The sequence below is a fragment of the Pneumocystis carinii genome (assembly GCF_001477545.1).
Source record: "Pneumocystis carinii B80 chromosome Unknown supercont1.6, whole genome shotgun sequence".
Classification (NCBI taxonomy): Eukaryota; Fungi; Ascomycota; class Pneumocystomycetes; order Pneumocystales; family Pneumocystaceae; genus Pneumocystis; species Pneumocystis carinii.
This window is the reverse complement of record NW_017264718.1, coordinates 398096-421345: the sequence shown is the minus strand read 5'-3', so window position 1 is coordinate 421345 and position 23250 is coordinate 398096. Positions and strand designations below refer to the sequence as shown.

The 23250-nt window shown below is 24.9% G+C and overlaps 13 protein-coding genes across 13 annotated transcripts; 8 read left to right on the top strand and 5 right to left on the bottom strand.

Annotated features, from left to right (window-relative positions):
- Positions 1–283: 283 nt before the first annotated feature.
- On the top strand, positions 284–1060 carry T552_01596 (hypothetical protein). The gene is made up of 5 exons (XM_018370175.1): positions 284–385; positions 432–465; positions 515–570; positions 615–816; positions 864–1060. Exons 1-5 carry the CDS (start codon positions 329–331, stop codon positions 1013–1015), a joined length of 501 nt encoding a protein of 166 aa, XP_018226333.1. The 5' UTR covers positions 284–328; the 3' UTR covers positions 1016–1060.
- An 890-nt stretch (positions 1061–1950) lies between these two features.
- On the top strand, positions 1951–3016 carry T552_01595 (hypothetical protein). The gene is made up of 3 exons (XM_018370174.1): positions 1951–2232; positions 2315–2455; positions 2519–3016. Exons 1-3 carry the CDS (start codon positions 2006–2008, stop codon positions 2970–2972), a joined length of 822 nt encoding a protein of 273 aa, XP_018226332.1. The 5' UTR covers positions 1951–2005; the 3' UTR covers positions 2973–3016.
- Positions 3017–3260: 244 nt separating this feature from the next.
- Positions 3261–5723, top strand: T552_01594 (phosphoribosylaminoimidazolecarboxamide formyltransferase/IMP cyclohydrolase; the record flags this gene model as incomplete). The annotated part of the gene is made up of 12 exons (XM_018370173.1): positions 3261–3362; positions 3435–3486; positions 3535–3596; positions 3639–3703; positions 3753–3829; positions 3874–4172; positions 4227–4383; positions 4430–4660; positions 4704–5175; positions 5219–5456; positions 5503–5630; positions 5675–5723. 12 exons carry the CDS (start codon positions 3261–3263, stop codon positions 5694–5696), a joined length of 1905 nt encoding a protein of 634 aa, XP_018226331.1. The 3' UTR covers positions 5697–5723.
- A 651-nt stretch (positions 5724–6374) lies between these two features.
- T552_01593 (hypothetical protein) lies at positions 6375–7547 on the top strand. Its single transcript, XM_018370172.1, has 8 exons — positions 6375–6412; positions 6465–6474; positions 6527–6617; positions 6668–6791; positions 6844–6945; positions 6989–7132; positions 7181–7293; positions 7339–7547. The coding sequence occupies exons 1-8, from the start codon at positions 6410–6412 to the stop codon at positions 7499–7501; spliced, it is 750 nt and encodes a 249-aa protein (XP_018226330.1). The 5' UTR covers positions 6375–6409; the 3' UTR covers positions 7502–7547.
- A 167-nt stretch (positions 7548–7714) lies between these two features.
- T552_01592 (hypothetical protein) lies at positions 7715–9581 on the top strand. The gene is made up of 4 exons (XM_018370171.1): positions 7715–8064; positions 8113–8614; positions 8658–9345; positions 9389–9581. The coding sequence occupies exons 1-4, from the start codon at positions 7761–7763 to the stop codon at positions 9533–9535; spliced, it is 1641 nt and encodes a 546-aa protein (XP_018226329.1). The 5' UTR covers positions 7715–7760; the 3' UTR covers positions 9536–9581.
- A 97-nt stretch (positions 9582–9678) lies between these two features.
- On the bottom strand, positions 9679–10017 carry T552_01591 (hypothetical protein). The gene is made up of 2 exons (XM_018370170.1): positions 9882–10017; positions 9679–9835 (listed from the first exon to the last, which is right to left on the bottom strand). Exons 1-2 carry the CDS (start codon positions 9969–9971, stop codon positions 9725–9727), a joined length of 201 nt encoding a protein of 66 aa, XP_018226328.1. The 5' UTR covers positions 9972–10017; the 3' UTR covers positions 9679–9724.
- Positions 10018–10307: 290 nt separating this feature from the next.
- Positions 10308–11606, bottom strand: T552_01590 (hypothetical protein). The gene is made up of 3 exons (XM_018370169.1): positions 11396–11606; positions 10949–11342; positions 10308–10904 (listed from the first exon to the last, which is right to left on the bottom strand). The coding sequence occupies exons 1-3, from the start codon at positions 11555–11557 to the stop codon at positions 10354–10356; spliced, it is 1107 nt and encodes a 368-aa protein (XP_018226327.1). The 5' UTR covers positions 11558–11606; the 3' UTR covers positions 10308–10353.
- A 180-nt stretch (positions 11607–11786) lies between these two features.
- T552_01589 (hypothetical protein) lies at positions 11787–12562 on the top strand. The gene is made up of 4 exons (XM_018370168.1): positions 11787–11863; positions 11914–12078; positions 12129–12305; positions 12356–12562. The coding sequence occupies exons 1-4, from the start codon at positions 11831–11833 to the stop codon at positions 12515–12517; spliced, it is 537 nt and encodes a 178-aa protein (XP_018226326.1). The 5' UTR covers positions 11787–11830; the 3' UTR covers positions 12518–12562.
- Positions 12563–13845: 1283 nt separating this feature from the next.
- Positions 13846–15402, bottom strand: T552_01588 (hypothetical protein). Its single transcript, XM_018370167.1, has 3 exons — positions 14930–15402; positions 14423–14878; positions 13846–14374 (listed from the first exon to the last, which is right to left on the bottom strand). Exons 1-3 carry the CDS (start codon positions 15354–15356, stop codon positions 13890–13892), a joined length of 1368 nt encoding a protein of 455 aa, XP_018226325.1. The 5' UTR covers positions 15357–15402; the 3' UTR covers positions 13846–13889.
- Positions 15403–16245: 843 nt separating this feature from the next.
- Positions 16246–17855, bottom strand: T552_01587 (hypothetical protein). Its single transcript, XM_018370166.1, has 6 exons — positions 17709–17855; positions 17446–17662; positions 17118–17399; positions 16809–17074; positions 16591–16762; positions 16246–16542 (listed from the first exon to the last, which is right to left on the bottom strand). The coding sequence occupies exons 1-6, from the start codon at positions 17809–17811 to the stop codon at positions 16290–16292; spliced, it is 1293 nt and encodes a 430-aa protein (XP_018226324.1). The 5' UTR covers positions 17812–17855; the 3' UTR covers positions 16246–16289.
- Positions 17856–18351: 496 nt separating this feature from the next.
- On the bottom strand, positions 18352–19267 carry T552_01586 (hypothetical protein). Its single transcript, XM_018370165.1, has 3 exons — positions 18980–19267; positions 18761–18934; positions 18352–18712 (listed from the first exon to the last, which is right to left on the bottom strand). The coding sequence occupies exons 1-3, from the start codon at positions 19222–19224 to the stop codon at positions 18397–18399; spliced, it is 735 nt and encodes a 244-aa protein (XP_018226323.1). The 5' UTR covers positions 19225–19267; the 3' UTR covers positions 18352–18396.
- A 1565-nt stretch (positions 19268–20832) lies between these two features.
- Positions 20833–21411, top strand: T552_01585 (hypothetical protein). Its single transcript, XM_018370164.1, has 2 exons — positions 20833–21054; positions 21101–21411. The coding sequence occupies exons 1-2, from the start codon at positions 20874–20876 to the stop codon at positions 21364–21366; spliced, it is 447 nt and encodes a 148-aa protein (XP_018226322.1). The 5' UTR covers positions 20833–20873; the 3' UTR covers positions 21367–21411.
- Positions 21412–21867: 456 nt separating this feature from the next.
- T552_01584 (hypothetical protein) lies at positions 21868–23107 on the top strand. Its single transcript, XM_018370163.1, has 6 exons — positions 21868–21944; positions 22007–22099; positions 22149–22344; positions 22395–22536; positions 22577–22646; positions 22691–23107. Exons 1-6 carry the CDS (start codon positions 21914–21916, stop codon positions 23059–23061), a joined length of 903 nt encoding a protein of 300 aa, XP_018226321.1. The 5' UTR covers positions 21868–21913; the 3' UTR covers positions 23062–23107.
- Positions 23108–23250: the final 143 nt, after the last annotated feature.

Sequence of the window (23250 nt, the reverse complement as noted above, 5' to 3'; positions counted from 1 at the left end):
CTCATAGAAATCTAAATATTTATTCTTAGAAGCCTAAAGGATTAAATCTTCACTTTTGTATAAACATTGTAGATTCCACTTAATATATTTATACTTTTTATTAATAAAGTGTATTATTTTTATATAAAAACTCCAGAAATTCAAAACAATTTAAATTTTAAGAAAAATTATAAAATTCAAAATATCTTTATTTACTAAATTATTTAGTTTGTATTATACATATAAACGCAATTTAACTATATTTTCTACATTTATTTTTAATTCTATATTTTTCCAAATTTATTTTTGATTCAATTATTTTTAATATTTTTTATCTAAAGAGAAATTTATGGATTTTGGAATGAATATATTTAGAAATCATATAGGAAGCTTACAAAACTTTCATGTATACTTTTACCTTTACTTCTTAAATATTTTTTAAACTTTATTAGAAAGAAAGATTTATCAATCTTCAGTCCTTCAAAGGTCTTTCTACTTTGTTTTTTTCCTAACAAAGCCTTATATGTACATGTAGAATTTCTTGATTTTCGAAGACTTGCATGGCCAGGAAGTATTGTTGATATACAACAGGTAATTTTTTATTTATATTTTAATGTTATAAATATCATCAATAGCGTATGCGTTATAATCTTTCACGATTTTCATCTAACTATGCTATTTGCTTTGGACTAATTGTTCTTTACTTTTTACTTACAAATCCATTATTACTCTTTATTCTTTTATTTGTTACAGGTGGCCTATTTGGCATAAACCGCCTTAATGGCCAAAATCTTCACATAGGATCATTTCATTTAACACCTTCACAGCTATATACGGGTAAGTATAATATTTGTATTTATTTTTCTTTTTAGTAACCTCAAAAGCATTGCTTATTATTGCCATTCCTCTTGGATTTATTGCTTCTCCTATATCAACAATTCTTTCCATTATTGGTGCTAGTAGTATAACTATCATAGGTCATTCTATTCTATTAGAACCTCCAGTGGCATGTGCTTTTGAGGACGGGGATGCTTAGAAGTTAATGTATATATAATTAATTTTTATCTAAAATAACCATATATTATTTACTTAACATTGCTATAACTTTTACAATTTTTCATACTATTATATTTTTTTAATTCTAAACTATAAAATCATCATTATGCAATTAAAATAGATTTTTTTTTACAAATAATTTCAATCTATAACATTAAAACATTAATATAGTTTTGAAGTACATAAACTCTAGGACAACATTTCTCAAAAATATCTTAGAATTATTCCTATCAATACTATTTAGAAATAATAATAGATTTGTTAGAAATTTATCAATTCAAATTTATCTAAACCACAATAAATAAGACATCTAATATCTACAAAGTATTCTAATTCGAAAATCTTTTTCGTTAACAATTAAAAAACATCCACACATAAACCACATTAGCGGTTACTCTACAAATATAAGAATGAAATTAAAATAAATGAAAAATTGTATCATAAAACTACAAATATTAAGAAAATAAAAAAATAAAAAATTATATAAAATTATATTCGTGTACTTCTAATAGATATAATATTAAATATTTCTACAAATAAATATAAAAGAAACATCTTATAGAACATTTAATCAAAAAAATCTAAAAAAAATTTAAATAATCAAAAATTAAACTTTATTTTTCTTTCCAAATTACAAAATAGTATATAACCTAAAAATTTAAATTCTTACAATAAAACTAAACATTTAAACACGTGAAAATCAAAATCAATACAATTCTATATAAATATACAATACTCTATTTTTTATAAACTTTTTATAATCAAACTTTTTTTAATATTTTAAAATAATATATAAAAACGGATTCTTAATTAAAAATCAATATATATTTTTTTATAAAATTAGATTATCATCATATAAATCTTCAAAAATGACAAAGATAATTATATAAAATATCTCATATTCTAACTAAAAAACTTGAATTTTACCCATAATTTTTTCAATCGAAAATTAATCAAGTATTTGAAAAATATGAAATTTCATATGTATATAGTTTTTTTAATCTATTCAGCCTGCATTTTAAAAATTAATGCTCAATGGTCTAATATTGATTATGAAATTTTTGATATTGTATCTTCTTTAGAAGAAACAGAAGGAAAAGGAACAACTTTTTATTCTTTTTTGGATCTTAAGAAAGGCCCAGACTCCAGAATTGATGAAATAAACAAAGCATACCGTCAAAAAGCATTAGAATTACAGTAAATATTCCATTAAAGCTATAAATATTCAAATCGTTATTTATAGCTTTCTAATTATTAACCTTCTAATCTAACCAAATAGTCCAGATAAAATTAAAGATAAAAAATTTTACAAAATTTCACAAGAAAGATTTTCAAAACTGGGATTAATTGCAAACATTTTAAGAAATGGTGAAAGTAAAGAAAGATATGACTTTTTCTATAAGAATGGGTTTCCAAAATGGTAAAAATTTATAATTATTAAAAATACAATTTTTCTCTAATATATATATTTTTTCAATTTTAGGAAAGGCAGTGGGTACTATTATTCTAGATATAAACCCAGTTTTAAATTTGTTCTGATAATTCTTCTTATAATCTTTTCAAGTTTTCAGTATGTGGCTTCCAAATTAAATGCTACGCGTAGTAGAAATCGTATAAAGTACTATATTTCATCAGCAATATACGCAGCACGTGGACATAATATGACATATAAATCTAATTCTGGGAGAAAGAAAGTTATAAACCAAGAAACTGGACAAACATTTATTGTGGAACCTGATAATTCCGTATATTTTATTAACACGGATGGAACAAAATGGCTCTTAGATGTTAATAACGTTCCACCGGCAAGATTAAAAGATACTTTTATTTTTGTTTTTCTTAGATTTATTTGGAAACATAGCATTAAAAGAGTTTATTATATAATTTTCAAAAACCAAAACATACTTAAACATAACGATAAAATAAAACACAAATAACATAGGAAAAAAGCTCAAAACATTCAAAATATGCTAAATAAAACCATTTTTGTAAAACTATGTAATATACAATACAAAACATGTATAATAGAAAATATTTTTCTAATTTTCAAAGCATTTTATATTATTCATTTACACTAAAAATATTATATATGTACTTTATCTCTAAAGGATTATATGTGTCTATGAATATCATTTAACAATATATACAATCAGGAATTGAACTTTTTTCCATGTAACATTTATCTTAAAAAAAGTTCACCCATCACCAATTGTTCATTTCACTAAATGATATATTTACAATCATATTACGACCACAACTTTCCTAAGCCTGATATACTAAAAAATATCAAACTTCAAAAGGGTGCTTTTTCAGATTGTTTTTTAAGCGTTATTTTTTTTAAATTTTCGATATTTTTTATTATAACTATAAGATCTTTAAAATATCATTAAATTATATAGTTCATTATATTTTTATATATTCAAAAACGTTCAATGGAAAAAAAAAAGATAGGTATAAAAAATATCATTTACTTGATTTTTTTAATAATTACTGTTCTAGCTATTTTAAGTGTTTATGATAAAACCGGACTTTTAGATCTTGTAGAAGGCTTAACAAAACATGTAAATCTAAATAATATTTATAAAGTAAACTGAATCTTTTAGAATATCAAATTATTAGGAACAGGAGGCACTTCAAAAATAATACTAGATGCAGGATATGATATTAGGTAAGTTCATAAATAAATTCAAAAAAATATTTACAAGTTATATAATAAGTGAAGTAAGTTCAATTACCAATTATCCAGAAATTCTTGGAGGACGAGTAAAAACACTCCATCCACATATATTTGGAGGTATTTCTTCAATAAAATAATAATTCGTATTAAAATATGTATAGGAATTCTTGCTCGTGATCTAGAATCAGACAAAAAAGAATTGGAACTGTTTAATATCAATAAAATTGATTACGTCATATGTAATTTGTATCCATTCAAAGAAACAATTTCAAAACAGAATATAACAATTGCAGAAATAATAGAAGAAATTGATATCGGCGGTGTGACATTACTCAGAGCAGCAGCAAAAAATCATATTAGAGTTACAGTATTAAGCGATCCGAATGACTATTCTTCTTTCTTAGAAGAATTAGAAAGAGGAGAAATTTCTCAAGAATCTCGTAATAGATTTGCATTAAAGGCATATAATTTCATTATATATGATTATCAATTAATTTAATATGGAAATTTATAGGCTTTTTCATATACATCTGAATACGACATCAATATAGCAAATTATTTTAGAAAACAATACACATCTAATCAAATGCAATTATCACTTCGTTATGGAATAAATCCATATCAAACATCTGCAGAAGCATTTGTTCATTCTGGAAATATTCCATTTAAAGGTTTTTCATAAAATATATACATTCAATTAAGTTTAATATTTTTTAGTACTTTGTGGATCTCCAAGTTATATAAATCTTCTTGACGCATTAAACTCATGGCCTCTCGTAAAAGAACTATCAGAAGCTCTTAATTTACCTGCAGCAGCATCATTTAAACATGTATCTCCTACAGGTGTTTCCATAGGCATATCTCTTTCTGAAATAGAAAAAAAAGTATATTTCGTTGAAGATATATCGAATCTATCACTTTTAGCATGTGCTTATGCTCGAGCAAGAGGTACAATAACTACCAATTTTAATACCTACTAAAGTTATTCCAGGAGCAGATAGAATGAGTAGTTTTGGAGACTGGATTGCTTTATCAGCTAAAGTAGATTTACCAACTGCCAAAATAATTTCTAGAGAAGTTTCTGATGGAATTATTGCTCCTTGTTATGAAGAAGATGCTTTAGAGATTCTTAAGAAAAAAAAGAATGGAAAATATTGTATATTACAAATGGATTATAATTATGAACCTCCATTAATTGAAACTCGCCAAATCTATGGGATATCATTGCAGCAACGTCGTAATGATGTTAAAATCAATGAAGAAACATTTAGAAATATTGTGAGTAATAACAAAACACTTCCTAAAGATGCTCTAATTGATTTAACTGTTGCTACAATTACTTTGAAATATACACAAAGCAATTCTGTTAGCTATGCAAAAAATGGGATGATTGTAGGATTAGCTGCTGGTCAACAAAGTAGAATTCATTGTACTAGATTAGCAGGAGCTAAAACAAAAAAATGGTATTATTCTAACAATTTAAATACTTTAATAACATAGTTAAAGGTGGTTAAGGCATCATCCAAAAATTCTTAAATTTGATTTCCATTCATGTGTAAAGAGACCAGAAAAATCAAATGCGATAGATTTATATATTGAAAATAAAATTCCAAATTCAGGACCGGAAAAAAAACAATGGGAGTCAGTATTTGCAACAATACCAGAACCATTGTCAAATAAAGAAATATCAGAATTTATGGAAAAACTAAACGATGTCACATGTGCAAGTGACGCTTTCTTTCCAGTAAAAATCTTTCATAAATATCATTATTAATCTACTAACTTTTCAGTTTCCAGATAATATTAATGAACTTTCTAAATATAATGTCAAATATATAAGTGCACCAGGAGGCAGTATTAAAGATAAAGAAATATTTGAAACAGCCGATCAATTCGGAATGATTTTTGTTAATACAAAGTATCTTAAATCCAGTTTATATTCTGCAATTCTAATATATATAGTCTTCGACTTTTTCATCATTAATATAATCTTTAACCATATTTATACATATTTTTTTCAATTTAAATTTTATCATATATATAAGAAATCATTAATAAATTTTGATCATCAAAGCGATTAAGCATGTTCGAATCTTCACAATCATAAATCTATATATATTGCACTCTAAAGACTAGTCGGAATTGAGTTGTCTCCAAAATAGGAGTGCTGCACATTGCACTTAAAGACATTAACACGTCTAATCCTCACAACTGACCTCTCAAGGCTATATAAGACTTAAGCCGTATCTTTCTAATGCAGTTATAAGCACGTACTAGCGCTAAGCTCATCACGAGCAATAAATGAGGATGATTCTCCGACCTTATCCCTTCGTTTTTATGTTTTTTTAAAACACCGTATGTTCACGAAGAAGTGCAGCGTTAAAGGGTGCAATATTACATAAACTTATAAATATGACAATTCTATAGGAAACATGCTTATTCCCCCCTCTGATTAAATTTAAATAATTATTTCAACAGTTTTTTTATAAACCTATTATTAATATAATTTTAATTTTATTTCATTTAAAATTCATCATAAAAGAAGCAACTTACCTCTTATATTTCATAAAATTAATACATTAATTTAAGAGTCATTGCCTAATTATTTCCTTAATGTAAAAAAATAATTTATAAATTAAATAAATAAAGTTAATTTTAACGAAAAAAATCGTATAATAAAAATTTAAATAAATTTAAATGGTTTAAATATCCCAAACATTGATTAATACCATCTAACATTTTGATTTAATAGACATCTATAGGTTATTTTGTTGATGATTAAGATATAATTGAATATTTCTTAATTAATTAAAGGCACAGGATACGATTTAAATAATTCAACTTTTAGCCCAGATGGACGAATCTTTCAAGTAGAATATGCGTATAAGGCTGTAGAAAATTCAGGGTATTACATTAGGATCTATAGATCATATTAAATACTAAAATTGAACCCAGAACAGCCCTAGGAATTAAAGTTAGAGATGGGATTGTTTTAGCAGTTGAACATTTAGTACAGTCCAAATTACTTATTCCAGGATCCAATAAAAGAATTCACACTGTTGATGAGCATATTGGAATTGTAAAAATTTATGTAGCTATATATATTATTGAATCTAACATTTAGTTTAAAGGCAATTGCTGGCTTAAATACAGATGGAAAACATTTCGTTAATCGTGCTCGAGAAGAAGCAAAAAATTGGAGAGATATATATCGCACACCAATACCATCATCGGTATCGTATTTCTTTATTTAAAACTTATAAATTAATCAACTAGTCTTTAACTGATCGGATGGGAAATTATGTGCAAGTATATACTCTTTATTCATCAGTAAGACCTTTTGGAGTGTCCTGTATCATTGCTTCCATAGAAAATAGTGCTCCAAAGCTTTATATGATTGAGCCGAGTGGGAATTATTGGGTACTTTTTTTTAAAATCATTTTTATAAACTTAATTTAAATACTACAGGGGTATAATGGTATTGCAGTAGGAAAATCTCAATGTGAAGTAAAAAACGAAATTGAAAAACTGAAACTAAGTGAGTTATCTCTTCATGAAGCTGTAAAAACAGCTATCAAAATGTATAAGTTCTTAAAATTATAAAAAAAATAAATTAAATTATCTAGCATTCGTTCTACTCACAATGAATCGAAGGATAAAGAATATGAAATTGAAGTATCATGGATTGGTCTTACAGAAACTAATGGACAACATCAATTAGTACCAAAAAACATAGTAGATACTATAATAACAGAGCTTAAAAGCTCAGAAGAAATGATTGAAGATTAACTAAGAAATTCTAAACTGTATCTTATTTTCAATATATAATATATTCTCTCAAAAATAAATAATATATTCAAATCATATATTTTTATATTTTCTTTAAATGCTTTTTTTATTAATTACTTTATAACCCTAACATATATTTTTTAAACATTGAAGACATAAAACTTAAACATTCAGAAACAATATAAATATATTTTAAATAAATACCTTATTTCTTTCAAAAATCGAGCATTGCATCTAAAATATCAGACTTCCCATAGAAATGTCAGAAAATATAAATCCTGTTTTTCAACACAAAAAAAAGCTCTTTTTTCTTAAATTTTTGCAAAAAAAGTCATGGCGTTATAGGAAATATATTTGGATATTTTTAAGCATTTTTTTGTTTATTATTTTTATAATTATTAAGAATGAAACTATTACTCCAGCGTTAAATTGGAAACAAAAACCATTTGAACAAGACAATATTTGGAAAACAAGACAAGAACTTGTCAAGCAAGTTTTTCTTCATAGCTGGAATGGATATAAACAATATGGGTGGGGAAAGGATCAATATAGTCCAGTTTCAAGTAATATTAATATATTATTTTTAATAAACATGCCAATTATTTTTTTAGAGAGAGGATACAATTCTATTTTACCTGATGGAGCAGGATGGATCATTGTAGATAGCTTAGATACCTTATATATTATGGGATTAGATCAAGAATTGCAAGATGCTAGGAATTGGATTGAATCTTCATTAAATTTTGACCAAGACAAATATATCAGTACATTTGAAGTAACTATTCGTATGTTAGGCGGGCTTCTTTCTGCATATTTCTTAACAAAAGATGATCTTTATCTCAGTAAGGCAACTGACTTATCTAATCGAGTATTAAATGCTTTTGATTCACCTAGTGGTATCCCCTATTCTAGTGTTAATTTACGTACTGGAAGTGTAAATGACTATGGGGGGTATATTTATGCCTCGACTGCAGAAGTTGCTACTTTGCAATTAGAATTTAAATATATATCACATTTACTAAAAAGCAAACAACATTGGGAAAAAGTAGAAAAAGTAATGAAGATTATAAAAGATAATAATCTTAAAGATGGGCTTGCACCTATTTTTCTAGAGTTTGTTATTTTTCATTGTATTTATATAAATTAATATGTAAAGTACTTCAAATGGGAAATTCCAAAATGGCCTTATAAGCTTGGGATCTAGAGGAGACTCATATTATGAATATTTAATTAAACAATATTTGTTGACACAGAAGCAAGAAAAAATATACTTGGAAATGTTTGAAGAAGCAGTCGAGGGAATTAAAAAACATATGGTAAACTATTCTAAACCATCAGGATTTACATTCGTAGCAGAACTACCGAATGGAATTGGCAATTATATTTCACCTAAAATGGACCATCTAGCATGCTTTTTAGGAGCAACACTTGCTTTAGGAGTAACAGAAGGATTAGATCTTAAAACAGCAAAACAGCGAAATTGGACAGAGCAACATGAAAGTACTTTAAAACTCTCAGAAGAATTAACTAGAACATGTTTCGAAATGTATAATGTGACTGCATCTAAACTTTCACCAGAGCTTGTATATTTTAACCTTGAAGATAAAAATGAAGAAGATATTATCATTTATAATTCAGATAAATATAATCTTCAGCGTCCTGAAACTATTGAAAGTCTTTTTGTTTTATGGAGAATTACTAAAAATATAACTTATCGAGAATGGGGATGGGAAATTTTTGAAGCATTTAAAGAATATACTAAGGTAGATGGAGGATATACATCTGTACAAGATGTTTTAGTAAATCCTCCAACTCTAGGAGATAATATGGAAAGTTTTTGGCTGGTAAAATCATTATCATTGCAATATTTTGTTTAATAACATATAGGCGGAAACCCTAAAATACTTTTATTTATTGTTTAGTCAAGATGATGTTCTTCCTTTAGACAAAGTCGTCTTTAATACAGAAGCACATCCTTTCCCTACATTTGATCTACAATCATTAGGCTTTAATACTAGCTGGAAACAATATTAAATAATTTTTAAATCTGACTAATGCTTTTTTAACTATTGTATTTTAATATTGATACTTAAAAGTTGCAAACAATTCGCAAGATAAAAACATAAGCATTCTAAAGAGAAAACATTTATTTACATCAATCATCTATATTTAATAAACATTCTAAATTCATTTCAAAACAAAAAAAATCCATCTGGATCACACTCATTTATCAATAGGACGTCCAAACCATGGAATCCATCGTTCATTAATTTGCTGAATGTGATCGATTAAAGTCAGTTTATTAGATTCTCTATGATCTAGTACATGTACGTTCTATTTTATTATAAATATTAGATCTTAATTATTAAAGCCAGCTTACATCATAAGAATATACAACTGATCCAATACATCGAATAGGTAAAATGCTTAGACTCAGTAGTCCCATAACCAATGCTCTATTAAAATGCATCTTATTTAAAAACTTCAAAAAAATAATATTTTAATATAATATTTTTCTAGACATAGAAATCAAGACCATCGATTTATATCATAATTTCTTTGAACCAACGCTATTCATTTCTTTTTAATTCAAATACTAATTTGATCTTATAATTTTATTTTTTAATAGTTATCTGAACTTTTCAAGTTTAGCTGCTTTATCGTGTCAATCGTTATTCGATATACACTTTTAGTAATTTTATCGAAAAATTAAGCGTAATAATTTTTTTAATCGAAACTAAAGTATTAGCTTATATTAAAATAATACCCTATCTTGCATTATCAAAACAATGGAAAATTAAATGCATTATACATTTATGCAAAAATTCTAGCTTATCAAATTTTATTATTTTTTATACCTCCTCATCACTAGTATATTCCACTAATCCTAGTGAATTATTTAGACCCGAATCTGTTGTACATACAACATTAAAAGATTGAAGTGTATCTAACGTTTTACGTAAAAATATTTCATTTGTTTCATCCTCATATACATTTTCTGAAACAGATGGATCGGAAGTATTTTCAATACTTGTTTCAACAGGAATATGTGATGGCCTTCCAGCAGGATTCACAGCACTGGAACTTCTTGCATACCATATATCATCAGGAACATCATAGCCATCTAAGCCAAAATCATCGCGTTTGATTTTTTTACCATAATTTTCAAGTTCTGCAATAAATTCTTTTGGAAGAGCACGTCGAATAGCTTCTGCCGCTTGTTCTTCAATACGTCTAGCATCACGTGCTTGAGAAACAGGATTAGGATCTTGTGTAGCCCAGCGTACATTTAATACTTCATTATTTTCAAGTGATTGATGTGCCATTGCTTCTTTAGCAAACTGAGCATTTGCCTCATTAACATAAGTAATAAATGCAACACCTCTAGAGTTAAGAACCCGAACTAATAAACTTTAAAAAAATATTATCTTATCTCATTTTACTCACTGCGCTCAACTTCTCCCCATTCAGAAAAATGACGTGCAACAATTTCTTCAATATCGTCTGTTACATGGATACGTCCACAATATAACGTATGATTTTGCCGCATAAAACTACCAACACCTCCCATATCATCTCTATAATCAGAATGCTTATCACGACCAAAACAATCTACATTAGGCGAATATATATCATGTACATTTGGTAAACGATGCAAAAATGTACAATCCGGTCCATCACTGCAACTTCCTCTAGCAAAAAATAAACAAAAATATGCACCTTTGATTTTATCTCCTCTAGTATATCCAGAATCTCGTTTAATATTACATCTTGTTTCACTTTTATTTTTATTTATATATTTATCTTCTTTATCTCCACCTGCCCATTTTCCATACCAAATCTAAACCAAAAAAAAAAACTTTAAAACAAAATAAAATACTTGTATAGGCATACATTAAAAACCTGTCCTGTTTGAGGAGGCATAAGTTCTCCTGTTCTTTCACGACCCTCAACTTGACGACGAGCAGGTCTTCGTTTCTTCTTTTTTTCTACACTTTTTTCCTTATTATTTAATGATACATTCTGGGTATTCTCCTCATCAGAAACAGATACCATAACTAATTTCTTCTCAAAATATATGACTTTTTAACCTTATTTTTTTAATTTCTACTTATAATTAAAAAATATAACCCATTTAAAAATATATACCAAAAAAAAAAAAAATCAAACAGTCAAATAAAATTCAAATATTAATAGGAAGAATTCTTAATATATTGTCTTTTAACTATTAATTCTTGTATTTTTAACTTTTACTACTTTTCAAAGGTAGAGTTTTAAATTAAGTCAGTCACGGATCGACAAAAATATACTCTTTAAAAAAGATATAAAATGACAGTTAAGTCTCATTTTACTGAGTATCAGGTAATAATATGGGCTTAATATGGATAATCTACTTCTAACAATGGTAAAAGATCATTGGAAGACGTCTTCCAAGTGAAAAAGAACCGGTACCAAAGTTATATCGTATGAGAATTTTTGCACCTAATACAGTGGTTGCAAAATCAAGATTTTGGTATTTTTTGAAAAAACTTCGAAAGATCAAGAAGAGTGCAGGAGAAATTGTATCATTGAATGTGGTAGGCATTTTTTTTATTTTTATTTTTTTTTTGATAGACTAATCAAAAAGATTTATGAAAAACGGCCTTGTAAAGTAAAAAATTATGGGATATGGCTTCGATTTGATTCACGTTCTGGGACACATAATATGTACAAGGAATATAGAGAAGTCTCTCGAACAGCGGCAGTACATGCTCTTTATCAAGAGATGGCATCACGTCATCGCTTGCGTTTTCGATCTATTCAAGTATAATTGGATTATTTTTATTTATTTTTCATATCTAATATTCTACTTAGATTATTCAAGTAGTAGAACTTAAAAAGACTAGTGATGTAAAGCGGTTATCTGTTCGTCAATTTCTTGATTCAAAAATTAAATTTCCATTACCTCATCGTTATCCTAAATCATTTACTAAAAGAACAGTATTTTTAGCTAAAAGACCGTCTACAATCTATTAATTCAAATATATATGTATTAAAAATAATAATATTATTATTATTGATTTTGTGTATTTAAATAATATTTTTTAATACATAATTATGTTGTACAGATAAAATATATTATTTAATATTTTAGTATTTATTATTTTAAAAAAGAGCAAAATTTATCAATTTTTTAAAGTATAATTTAGAATACGATTATCAATTATTCAGGAACATGTTCTAAAAATTGACAATTATAATATCATAAATCCGAAATTTAATATATTAATAAAATTTCATGTTCTCTTTAATATTAATATCTATTTCAGTAAAAAAATTTATATAAAGCAAAACTATTATTTTTAAAAATTAATTACTTGTTAAATATAAAATACTATAAACCAATCATATTTTAAAAAATATTAAAAAAATGGCAAATTTATCATATATTTATTAATATAAATATAATAAAAACAATTTCTGCTGATAAAATTAGTACTAAGTTATAATATATCCTAAAAATCAAAAGGTTTAATTTTATAAAAAAATAAAAACATAAATTTTCAAAAAACATATTTCATAAAAAATCAATATATTATCTAAATGCTCTTGCTTACATTCCATAGATAGATCAAGATTTATTATAATTAATAAATTATACATGTATTCAAAATCAACGACATATATTCTACAAAACAATTCATTTATAAACATTCTCAAATAATAGAGATATTTAAATATTTGATATCCTATTTTTCTACTATTATGAAGAATAGTTGACTTATTTTTTAATTCATATTAACTAATCTTAAATATAAATCAATATAAATCAAAAGTTAAAATCCCACTTTCATAAATTCTTTTATTTTCAATATAATATGTTAAATATATCCTAAAATTGCTTCTAATTTTTCTAATTGAGAAGAGTAACTAATTACAAAAAAAGCTATTTACCTAAATAAAATAACTAGTCAAACATTATAAATAAATATTAATATATATTTACAAAACATCACATAATATAATAAAATATAGAAATATATAACAATTTTTCATCTCATTTATGAAATATATACAAAACGAACGAATTAACACAATGACGTAGTTAGCACAACATACTATACAGAAATCTTAATAAAACTATTAGTAAAGTCTTCATTAATACCAAATGAAAACAATATGTAACTTACTTAGTCATTTTAAAAATAAAAATACAACCAAAAATTATATAAAATAAAGGAAAAAAATGAACATAGTTAATATGTGTAATATAATTCTTTCAGCTTAATATATTAATCTCACTATTTATTTTGCGTTTGAAATTACATTAACCAAAATGATTTTTCATAATATCAGTTTTATAATCGACATTACCGTCTAACTTTTATATGAATCTATGCTCATTTTTTTAATTAATAATATCTTTAACATTATCATCTATAATATATCCAATAACAAATTCTTCTTTGTCACCTATAACAATGCCTGTTCGTTCTAGATTATCTATATTTTGTGGCTTCTCCAACCAACGTAGCCATCTCACATTAAAATCATATTTTGGTATCGAAAATGCTCTAGGTTCATCCCATTGATAATTCCATAAATAGACACAATTATTAATTTTTGATTCGCCAGAACAAACAAGACTTAATAGAAACGGATTAAAAGGACACCATTTAACAGCTTTTATAGGATTACAATAAATCAAAATAGCAATGGGTGTAAGATCAGACAAAGACCATATCCATAATATTGTAGGCATATTGTCATTTCGAGTTGCAACTAAAGTACCATCCTTATTAAATGACAATATCCCCACACCAAGAAATGATGATGGATCCTCTGTATTTGGTCGTATAAAAGGAAGAGAAACAGGCTGAGGCACAATTTCATCTAAAAATTAATCAAAAACATATTTAATAACAAGTACAAAATACATACACTTTGGAATTAACATAGGTGACATAATTTCCCTCCACACAGTAACACCATCAAATTTTACAATAGCTGCATGTGTTATCTCAATAACAGAATTAGACGTAAAACTGTCAAGAAATCGTACTTTTCCATCAAACGAACCAACAGCAATAAATTTTCCTGTAGGAGGATTCCATTGAACAGTCTTTATACCAAGACCAATATCATATGCGGAATACTGTTGTAAAAGATAACCATTAGGTGTATATAAAAGTATTTTATATTCCATAGGCGATTCCCAAACGGCTAGCCATTTTCCATCTTGGGACCAGCTACAACCTTGAGCATCCATAGTAGGTAAACACCATTTTTTTAAAAGTCTCCACGGATTAAAACTGCAATCAAAAATACTAATAAAATCATGGGATGCAGGCCGAGTAATAAGAACAAAATGAGTTGACGTAGGACGATAATCATATCCTAAACAAATATAAGTAAATTTTAAGCCTTGAAATTTCAATATAAAGATACCTTTACTAAAAAATTTAGGATAATGTATAGTAGATCCACTGTCTTTCGAAAGTGACCATACAGTAAGTTTCAGCATAAAATCCGTCCATACTAATATTTCAGATCCATTTTGACCCCATTGTATATTTTTAATACCATAACCATCTGAAATATTAAGTTCCCATTTCTCATCTTCTATAATCCATGCTTTTGCATTTTTATCATCAGCAACAAGAATTTTGTCACTTCCTTCAATATAACACCATTTCAAAAATATAATTCTTTGGAAAAACTCAGGATCAAGATTTATAACACGTTTAATAGAAAGAGATGCAGTAGAACGTATAATCAATCGCGAAGGATAAACAAGTGAAGCTAGATATGATCCTGATAAAGAAGGAACTGCGCCTACTTTTCCATTTAAAACAAAAAATGAAGTAAAATCCATTTCTAATAATAACACAAAAATAAACCCTTTGATTTTAAAACGTCATTATCCAAATTAGAAAGCTACACCTAAACAATATATATGTTGTATTTTGTTTTCCTTCTATGCTTGTACTATGAATATCTTCGTAAAATATTAATATATCCTTATTTAAAAGAGACTTAATATCTAACAAAATACAATAATTGATCTAAATTTTAATCCACTCAAGCAGAATTTTTCATTAAAATTTAATATATATATACTCTTCGAAGTCTAAAATCCTAATCTACTTTTTAATTAAAATTATAACCTTAAATAGTTTTTAAACTAAATAAACCTTAATAATAACAAATGAAAGCAAATTTATAACATTATATTTAAACTATTTTTACTTTTAGAAAAATATAGATAAATAAACATTTTATTTTAACAATATAAAAAATAGTTAAGTCGATAAGAATGAAAACCTTTTAAAAATGATTATCACAAAAAAAGATAAAAAACAGTTTACTTTTCCATTATGTTATTATTTATTAAATAAAACTTCAAAAAATGTTAAATTATAATTAAAAATCGAGACAAAAAGCAATTTAAAGAACCTTAATTTATAAAATATTTATATGTATATTTTGTCTAAATGCTTAATATATAGTATATAAAATATTCAAATAAGCTTGCAATCTTTTAGAATTATAAAAATATTTTTTAATATAGAAAATATTAAAAATCAACATTTAAATATTCTTATAATATGAAATTAGAAATAACTATAAATATATATAATTTTAAAACAATCAATAAATTGCAATGAAAAAACTAGAACATTTTTAATCATCTAAAAAATCCATATTTTTAAAATAATATGTCATAAATTTTATTAAAAATAAACAAAAAAAATAATTTAACTATAAAAAGTTATATTATTTAATATTAATAAAAAAAATTTCATAATTATATAGAACATTCTTCACTCAAATTTTTTGGGACCATTTTTAATACTATATCCTGAAATGCCTGAAAAGTACAAAAACTTTCATTACCACTTAAATGATTGCCCTTTTTTTTGCACTCTGGAATAACTAATGATGTATCATTATAGCGTAAACGTATATACCATTCATCTTTTTGAAAAAATGATCGGAAATATGATGTTGAAGGTTTTCTAAACAATTCGAATGCAATATGTGATGCATACGGAGGCCATCTTAATCAAAATATTACTATAAAATATCATATTAATATTATTAATAACCTACGGTCAAAGCATTCCAATGACTGTAAAATCGAACCTAATGTAGTATCATGTGCTCCATATAAAGAAATTTTCCTTCTTTCATTATCCATATGTTTTTTACTCTCTACAAAACTATCTTTCAATTCGCCTAAAAATGACCCAATTCCAAGCCTCCTGACCTCATGGCTATCTAAAAATATATCAACATTTAACAATTTATTATAAAGACAAAATACCGCGATAACCATCAAACCACTCACTAATAGATGCTAATTCAAGATCTCTTCTTAATTCCTCATCGTATAATTCATCAGGCATTTTAACTCTATTTCCCAAACCAGTGCATATTAAATCAAACAATTCGAATACTTGAACACGGCCCTTTATTGAAATTTTATCAGGAATATACTTCGATAGTTTTTCAGAAGTTCTAGAAGCCAATATTGGATCCCAAGCTTTGGAAGCAGAGTTTCTAAATTCTTTAAGCAACACACGTAATCGCCTTTTTCTATTAGAAGAATCATTAAAAAAACACAAAAACTCACTTGCATTGGTCATCATTAGGAAAAATGTTTTCATCATGAAGCTTTCTTAAACCAAATTCAAGTTCAAATGACGATTCTCTAAATTTAGGAGGATAAAGCCCAGAAAACACTTGCTGAGCAGATTCCAAAGCTCGTGGTATATTTGAACTTCGTACATAAATTTGAGACGATTTAGAAATAACATCTGGGAGAAAAGATAATTGATCAACATATAATTTCCGTAACCTTTTCCCTAAATTTAAAGTAGATTCTCGACCAATATCTGTTAATTCACCCTCCATACTAGAAAAATTAACAATATAAATAATAAATATAAATACATATATACCAAACACTATCATCTTCAACTCTTCTAAATTTCGAGTCTTCATTCATTATTTCAAGTTTCCTCTTACATTTTAAATAATCCCAATTTTGATGATCATCAGATGTTACAGAACTCTTAATTTTAACAGCAGAACGAAAAAAATTTGCAGAATTACAAAGATTCCAGTTTTTTTGGATTCCAGGGAACTTGAGCTTTGAAAAAATTGGTGTTCTTTCACCTACTTCTATCAACAATATAACTCCAAGAAATAAATATCTTTAAACCATGGCGAAATATTACTTGAACATAATGCAATGAAAGTTCAGGAGGATATAATTTAGAAATATCTGAAGCATCATATCCTTTTTGAAAGGGCAAACTTGCCATTACTTAAATTTATAATTTTTATTAAAAAAGTAGTAAATTTAAGCTTCGTGAAGTTAATTAGAATTAAAAACACAATTCACATATTAAAAAGAAAAAATACCCATCAATTAACATAAATATAATAAAAACCTATACAAAAAAATAATTCTAATATTTTTTAATTATTAATTTTAAATAAGATCTGAAAATTCTTTTTAAAATTTAAAACAAGAATATATATTTTTTAAAATAGCTATAAATCAAATCTAGAAAGAATGAATAAAAATTAGATAGTATACAAAAAAAAAGATATTTAACAAGAAATTATTTTAATTATTAATGAATAATATTGTTTAAATCTAAAATTTATATTAAAATCAAATTGATTAAACACGATATAGAATAGCCAATAAATCTAGTATAAACAAACATATTCATATTAATAAAAGGATATTCTAAAATAAAATTACAATCATTAATATTTAACCAAAATATTAAATTAAAAAAATGAAATATTTATAAAAACTAAATAATAATGCTATATTAATAAATACAATGTTTTAAAAACCCATTCAAAAATATATTATGAATAATTGTTTAAATGACTTATTTCTTCATATTTTCCTTAATATTTTTAATCATTCTTTCCTCAGCTACTTGAAGAAACAATTGTTTATCCATATAACCATCTTTAGATGCATTTTTTAATTCATCAGATATTCCTTCTTTATCTACAAATTTTGCCCAGTCAAGTCTAGACTTTTCTAATGTGTTCAATTTCACCGGCTTACTATTTGAAATTTCTAAAGAAGACATTCGTTTTGTTGATTTTCTTAAAGGAGGTAAAGTTGTCTTAGAATCATTTAGACTAGAAATATGCGCCTTGGCTTCTAAAGAATCCTTTGGAACATACTTTTCTTCTCTAATATAATATTTAAAATCATTTTTATAATAAAACAAATTAACATACGTTTCAACCTTTCCAGCAAATTCGTATATTCTAGATATTTTTACTTTTTCTTCTGAAGTATTATAAGACCCATAGTCAACCTTATTAGAAGGCTCCTTCTTATTCATACTATCCCATATATCATCTACGTTAATCTGACAAGACTCAGGCGCTGACGTAAAAACTTTTTCATTTCTAATATAAAAATTAAATAATAATAATAATAATAACCAGTTTTACCGATTCCTTTGACTTCTGGTTTTAACTCCATTATAGTTTTCATAAGAAAGCTCCTTATCATCTTTTTTTTTCTTATAAAGATCAATCACTTTTTTATCGCCTGAATCATAACAGGCATCTGATTCAGAGCCACTTGACTTTGAATCATATTCACTACCACCTTCTTCTAAGATAAAATCATCATCACTAAATTCATCTTCATTATCAGAATTTTTATTTGATTCTTCTACAGATGCTTGTGACATTTTATCAAGATCAAATTTCGGTTTAAATATATATAAATACAAGTACCGCAAACATTAAAATATTTTAGAAATATCTAATCAATATATTGTTATATTAAGAAAACATACAATTTTAAAAACCCAATAACATTAAAGATACAAGTTAATTTTATCAAGAAACTTAAACAAAAAAGGAAACTATAGATAATAATTTATTTAGAATTAAAAATATTTATTTAGAATTTATAAATACTAATAATTATTTTGATTGAATAAAATTTATAAATTATGAAACATAAATTATCAAATGAAGGAATAATAATAATTATCAAATATAAATCGATAGTAATATAATAAAAGCGCTATTAATATTTATATAATTGCATTAATAACCATATTTTATTAATTTAAACATCAATTTTTATAACCATAATTTCATATATTATCAATATTTATTAATTTTTTATATTACAAAATATTTAGATAACTTTCAAAAATATCTAATTTTAAATAATTTAATAAAATTTACTTGTAAATAATAAATAGATAAAAATATAATAACAAATTATATTTAGATAATACTTAAAATTTAAACAAAATCAAAATTCAATTTTATTTTAAAATCATTTTTATAAATGCTTATATAAGATATAATAAAAACTATGCGATAAGTTTATAATAAAAAATCAAATAATAAATATATTAATAAAAACATGCCTTATAAATGTACAAGTAATATTATATAATATCAAAATAAACAGGAAGTCTGTATAATATATATATATATATATAGGAAGAATTTCTTAAAAGTAGATTACATGGACTGAAAAAATAATTATTTATCAATATCTTAACTGTGCCACAGCATTGTGACACATTTACCACATTTTATAACGTCATTGATTTCTTAATTCCCAACCTAAAAAATACATATTATATAATATTTATTTTCAGAAAAGAATGTTTGCTATATTGTTCATACATCATGTGTATTTTTAAAATTCAAAAATACCATTCATTAAAATATTAATATATGAAACAATTCAATTATAAACAATCTTTCATTTTAGCCTTTATCCAAAATATTCAATATTTCGTTAGTAAAATGTAATAAATCAACTGAATTAATTTAATCATCCCATTCCAAAGAGAAATCTTTGAAATTTTCTTAAAACAAACTTTGAATTTCAATATAACTTGATTAAATTTCTGTTAATTATATACATTGTATATATATATTCAATCAAAAAAAAAACAAAGATATCATAAACAAAAAATTAAAGAATAAACATTAATAAAGCAAATATATATATATTTTTAAAAATCTCAGTAACTTTATAATAATATAGATATTTAACATGTATTAATAAATCAAAAAAAAAAAACAATAACATTACTACTACTAAATATAAATACTTCATCATTTTATTAACAATTTCTGTTTCATTTAATCCTAAAATAAACTAGATTTAGTTAATATACCACTATATACACTATAAATCATTATATAAATATAAAAAATATTTTTTATACGCATAAATCATTCAAACTAGACACACATATATATTTCACTTAATATTATTTATTTTTCTTATAAAACATTTTTTATCTTAATTTCAACGTATATATATTTTTAAAACATAAAATCATAAAATTCTTTGATATAAACTATGTCTGAAAATCTTAATACAGAAGTACAAGAAAAACGAAAACGAAAAAGAAATCATTTATCATCTATTCAAGCAAGAGAGTTGGAAAAATTAATGCGTAGACCAGATCGAGAAATTGATATATCAGCACCACTTAAACCACCACTTCCACCACCTCCAGATATTGTAAATAACGTTCAAGGTTAACATCTAACCTTTTAAAAATATTCTATAATTGATAAATCCAGGATCAAGTGCAGGCGCTAGTTCGGGCGAATTTCATATATATAAAGTATCTAGACGAAGAGAATATGAACGAATAAAAATGCAGGAAGAAGAAACAAAATATGAAATAAATGAACGTGAATTTAATATGGCAAGAGAGGCCATAACAAAAAAAGATGAAGAAAAAACAGCTAAAAATAGAGCACGACGACAAAAACGCAAGCAAAATAAAATAAATAAGATAAAAAATATAGCTGAAAATATGACATTAAACTGCTATAAAGACTAGATACGGAAGATCACACTCACATATATATATATAATATATATATCTATAATTTACTATTTTCAAGAATATAAATACCATTTTTTTCTTTAAAATAACTGGATTCATAAACAATACTTCAAAAATAAAACTAAAAATATCAATCTATTCTTTATCAAACATAAATAATAATTTTTTTTATCAAAACTTTTTATCTCAAGTCGATAAGTATAATATTCTATTACTATACAAAAATTGGCCTTAATTAATAAGAGATTTACCAATATAACAAGAAAAACAAGGAAAAAATTATATACAGAGTATATATGAAAGAAAAAACTTTTTAGAAAATTCATTAACCCATCTTTTTTCCATAATATCACTCTTAAAATTAAGTATAGATTCTTCTTTAAAATTAATAAAAAATATCAAAATATTTAAATAATAATATAAAAATTCATATATTTTTCTTTATTTAATTATAATAATTAAAACCATTTTCAAAGTAACCCAATACCGAAAAAAATCTTAGGAAAAACAATAAAAGAAAATAGTATTTTTATAAGAAGCTATGACATCGGATAAAGACTCTGGACTTGATTGTAAGTGTTTAATTTTATTTTTTATTTAATATAGAATGTAATTATGACTAATTATATGATAGTAAATAAGGAAACATCTGATACATGTTTATTATCTAAAAAAAGTCCATGTAATGCATATGATTCTCAATTATTATCAAAATACTATTTATTCTGTAAGGGTCATATATTATTTGTATGAAAGCGAAATAAATATCGTTTTAGTCTCTGATCTTTTTACATGGAAATACCCACGTACATCTGGATCTGTTTTAGGGGGAGTAACACTATTATTGCTGCTTTCAAATACAGTCGATATTCCTCGCTTAATTCTCCGTACAGCCTGGATTGTTTTTGCAAGTTCAACGGTTATTGAAATTACAGGTCGTTCTCTTTTTAAACAGCATAACGGATTTATTAGGTTTTTTACTTTTATTTAAAAAATAAAAGAAATACTTAATTTTTTTGTAGCCAATTTGCACCCACATCTTTTTATTCAATTTCACGAACATCACTTACTAATGTCATTGACAAGACATGCGATTTAATTAACTTCGCACTTTACGGGTTCCAAGAGCTTTTATTTGCCAGGAAAATTAGACACACAGCTACAGTATTTTAATCTTTTCTTTTGTTCTATATTTAACTTTTAGGCATTTATTGTTTCTTGGATATCATTTGTTCTTGTGCAATTTTTATCTTTTGTTCATACGCTTCTTTTAGGTTATATTTTCACAATTTTTTTTGAGTATAAACTAATTTTTTAGGTGTATTACTTGCATTTACAGTTCCATTATTTTATATTAAATATCAAAAAACTATTGATAAATATTTCAAATCTGTCTTAATAATTACTAGAAAGTATTCATGTGTTTTAAAGAAATATGCCGGTAAATACACAGAAAAAACAGCAAAGAAATTATCTTCCGATTTTATAAAATTGGGCACAAAAATAAATAATGATATGAATAAATTCAGGAACGGATTTATGAAAAATAAAACGTTGTTAAATCTCAAAGTTAAAAAAGCAAAATCAACTGTATTACCTAAAACACCTATTTCTGATATTTCTACTGCACAAGAAGTATTAACTGAAGGAATTGAAAAGCATGATACTAATGTTCCTATTACAACATAATTGAATTTTATAGAAATTTCTAAAAAATCGTAAATGCAATACTAAAGTCTAAATACTTTATATTACATTTAGATATTTTATCTTTAATTTAACTATTTATGTATGCTAAATATTTTCAAAAATTGCTAAATATATTTTCGCTATAAATTAACACGTTTTTTTGAAACTAGTTTTTTTACTAATTCTTAT

Excerpts from the sequence above, each read along its gene's own strand:
- T552_01596 (XM_018370175.1), top strand. The coding sequence starts at position 329 with ATGGATTTTGGAATGAATATATTTAGAAATCATATAGGAAGCTTACAA. Across the intron at positions 386-431 it reads GAAGCTTACAAAACTTTCAT|AAAGAAAGATTTATCAATCT; the intron begins GTATACTTTTAC and ends AAACTTTATTAG. Across the intron at positions 466-514 it reads CAATCTTCAGTCCTTCAAAG|AATTTCTTGATTTTCGAAGA; the intron begins GTCTTTCTACTT and ends ATGTACATGTAG.
- T552_01595 (XM_018370174.1), top strand. The coding sequence starts at position 2,006 with ATGAAATTTCATATGTATATAGTTTTTTTAATCTATTCAGCCTGCATT. Across the intron at positions 2,233-2,314 it reads CAAAAAGCATTAGAATTACA|TCCAGATAAAATTAAAGATA; the intron begins GTAAATATTCCA and ends CTAACCAAATAG. Across the intron at positions 2,456-2,518 it reads AAGAATGGGTTTCCAAAATG|GAAAGGCAGTGGGTACTATT; the intron begins GTAAAAATTTAT and ends TTTCAATTTTAG.
- T552_01593 (XM_018370172.1), top strand. Across the intron at positions 6,946-6,988 it reads GCACACCAATACCATCATCG|TCTTTAACTGATCGGATGGG; the intron begins GTATCGTATTTC and ends TTAATCAACTAG. Across the intron at positions 7,133-7,180 it reads AGCCGAGTGGGAATTATTGG|GGGTATAATGGTATTGCAGT; the intron begins GTACTTTTTTTT and ends TAAATACTACAG.
- T552_01592 (XM_018370171.1), top strand. The coding sequence starts at position 7,761 with ATGTCAGAAAATATAAATCCTGTTTTTCAACACAAAAAAAAGCTCTTT. Across the intron at positions 8,615-8,657 it reads CTTGCACCTATTTTTCTAGA|TACTTCAAATGGGAAATTCC; the intron begins GTTTGTTATTTT and ends TAATATGTAAAG. Across the intron at positions 9,346-9,388 it reads ATATGGAAAGTTTTTGGCTG|GCGGAAACCCTAAAATACTT; the intron begins GTAAAATCATTA and ends AATAACATATAG.
- T552_01591 (XM_018370170.1), bottom strand. The coding sequence starts at position 9,971 with ATGCATTTTAATAGAGCATTGGTTATGGGACTACTGAGTCTAAGCATT. Across the intron at positions 9,836-9,881 it reads CAGTTGTATATTCTTATGAT|AACGTACATGTACTAGATCA; the intron begins GTAAGCTGGCTT and ends ATAATAAAATAG.
- T552_01590 (XM_018370169.1), bottom strand. The coding sequence starts at position 11,557 with ATGGTATCTGTTTCTGATGAGGAGAATACCCAGAATGTATCATTAAAT. Across the intron at positions 11,343-11,395 it reads AAACAGGACAGGTTTTTAAT|ATTTGGTATGGAAAATGGGC; the intron begins GTATGCCTATAC and ends TTTTTGGTTTAG. Across the intron at positions 10,905-10,948 it reads ATGGGGAGAAGTTGAGCGCA|TTCGGGTTCTTAACTCTAGA; the intron begins GTGAGTAAAATG and ends AAAGTTTATTAG.
- T552_01589 (XM_018370168.1), top strand. The coding sequence starts at position 11,831 with ATGACAGTTAAGTCTCATTTTACTGAGTATCAG. Across the intron at positions 11,864-11,913 it reads CTCATTTTACTGAGTATCAG|ATCATTGGAAGACGTCTTCC; the intron begins GTAATAATATGG and ends CAATGGTAAAAG. Across the intron at positions 12,079-12,128 it reads AAATTGTATCATTGAATGTG|ATTTATGAAAAACGGCCTTG; the intron begins GTAGGCATTTTT and ends CTAATCAAAAAG.
- T552_01588 (XM_018370167.1), bottom strand. The coding sequence starts at position 15,356 with ATGGATTTTACTTCATTTTTTGTTTTAAATGGAAAAGTAGGCGCAGTT. Across the intron at positions 14,879-14,929 it reads TCCTAAATTTTTTAGTAAAG|GATATGATTATCGTCCTACG; the intron begins GTATCTTTATAT and ends ATATTTGTTTAG. Across the intron at positions 14,375-14,422 it reads ACCTATGTTAATTCCAAAGT|ATGAAATTGTGCCTCAGCCT; the intron begins GTATGTATTTTG and ends ATTAATTTTTAG.
- T552_01587 (XM_018370166.1), bottom strand. The coding sequence starts at position 17,811 with ATGGCAAGTTTGCCCTTTCAAAAAGGATATGATGCTTCAGATATTTCT. Across the intron at positions 17,663-17,708 it reads TCAAGTAATATTTCGCCATG|GTGAAAGAACACCAATTTTT; the intron begins GTTTAAAGATAT and ends TGATAGAAGTAG. Across the intron at positions 17,075-17,117 it reads CCTAATGATGACCAATGCAA|GCGATTACGTGTGTTGCTTA; the intron begins GTGAGTTTTTGT and ends TAATAGAAAAAG.
- T552_01586 (XM_018370165.1), bottom strand. The coding sequence starts at position 19,224 with ATGTCACAAGCATCTGTAGAAGAATCAAATAAAAATTCTGATAATGAA. Across the intron at positions 18,935-18,979 it reads ACCAGAAGTCAAAGGAATCG|AAATGAAAAAGTTTTTACGT; the intron begins GTAAAACTGGTT and ends TTTTTATATTAG. Across the intron at positions 18,713-18,760 it reads TTTGCTGGAAAGGTTGAAAC|AGAAGAAAAGTATGTTCCAA; the intron begins GTATGTTAATTT and ends ATATTATATTAG.
- T552_01585 (XM_018370164.1), top strand. The coding sequence starts at position 20,874 with ATGTCTGAAAATCTTAATACAGAAGTACAAGAAAAACGAAAACGAAAA. Across the intron at positions 21,055-21,100 it reads TATTGTAAATAACGTTCAAG|GATCAAGTGCAGGCGCTAGT; the intron begins GTTAACATCTAA and ends TGATAAATCCAG.
- T552_01584 (XM_018370163.1), top strand. The coding sequence starts at position 21,914 with ATGACATCGGATAAAGACTCTGGACTTGATT. Across the intron at positions 22,537-22,576 it reads AAATTAGACACACAGCTACA|GCATTTATTGTTTCTTGGAT; the intron begins GTATTTTAATCT and ends TTTAACTTTTAG. Across the intron at positions 22,647-22,690 it reads TGTTCATACGCTTCTTTTAG|GTGTATTACTTGCATTTACA; the intron begins GTTATATTTTCA and ends CTAATTTTTTAG.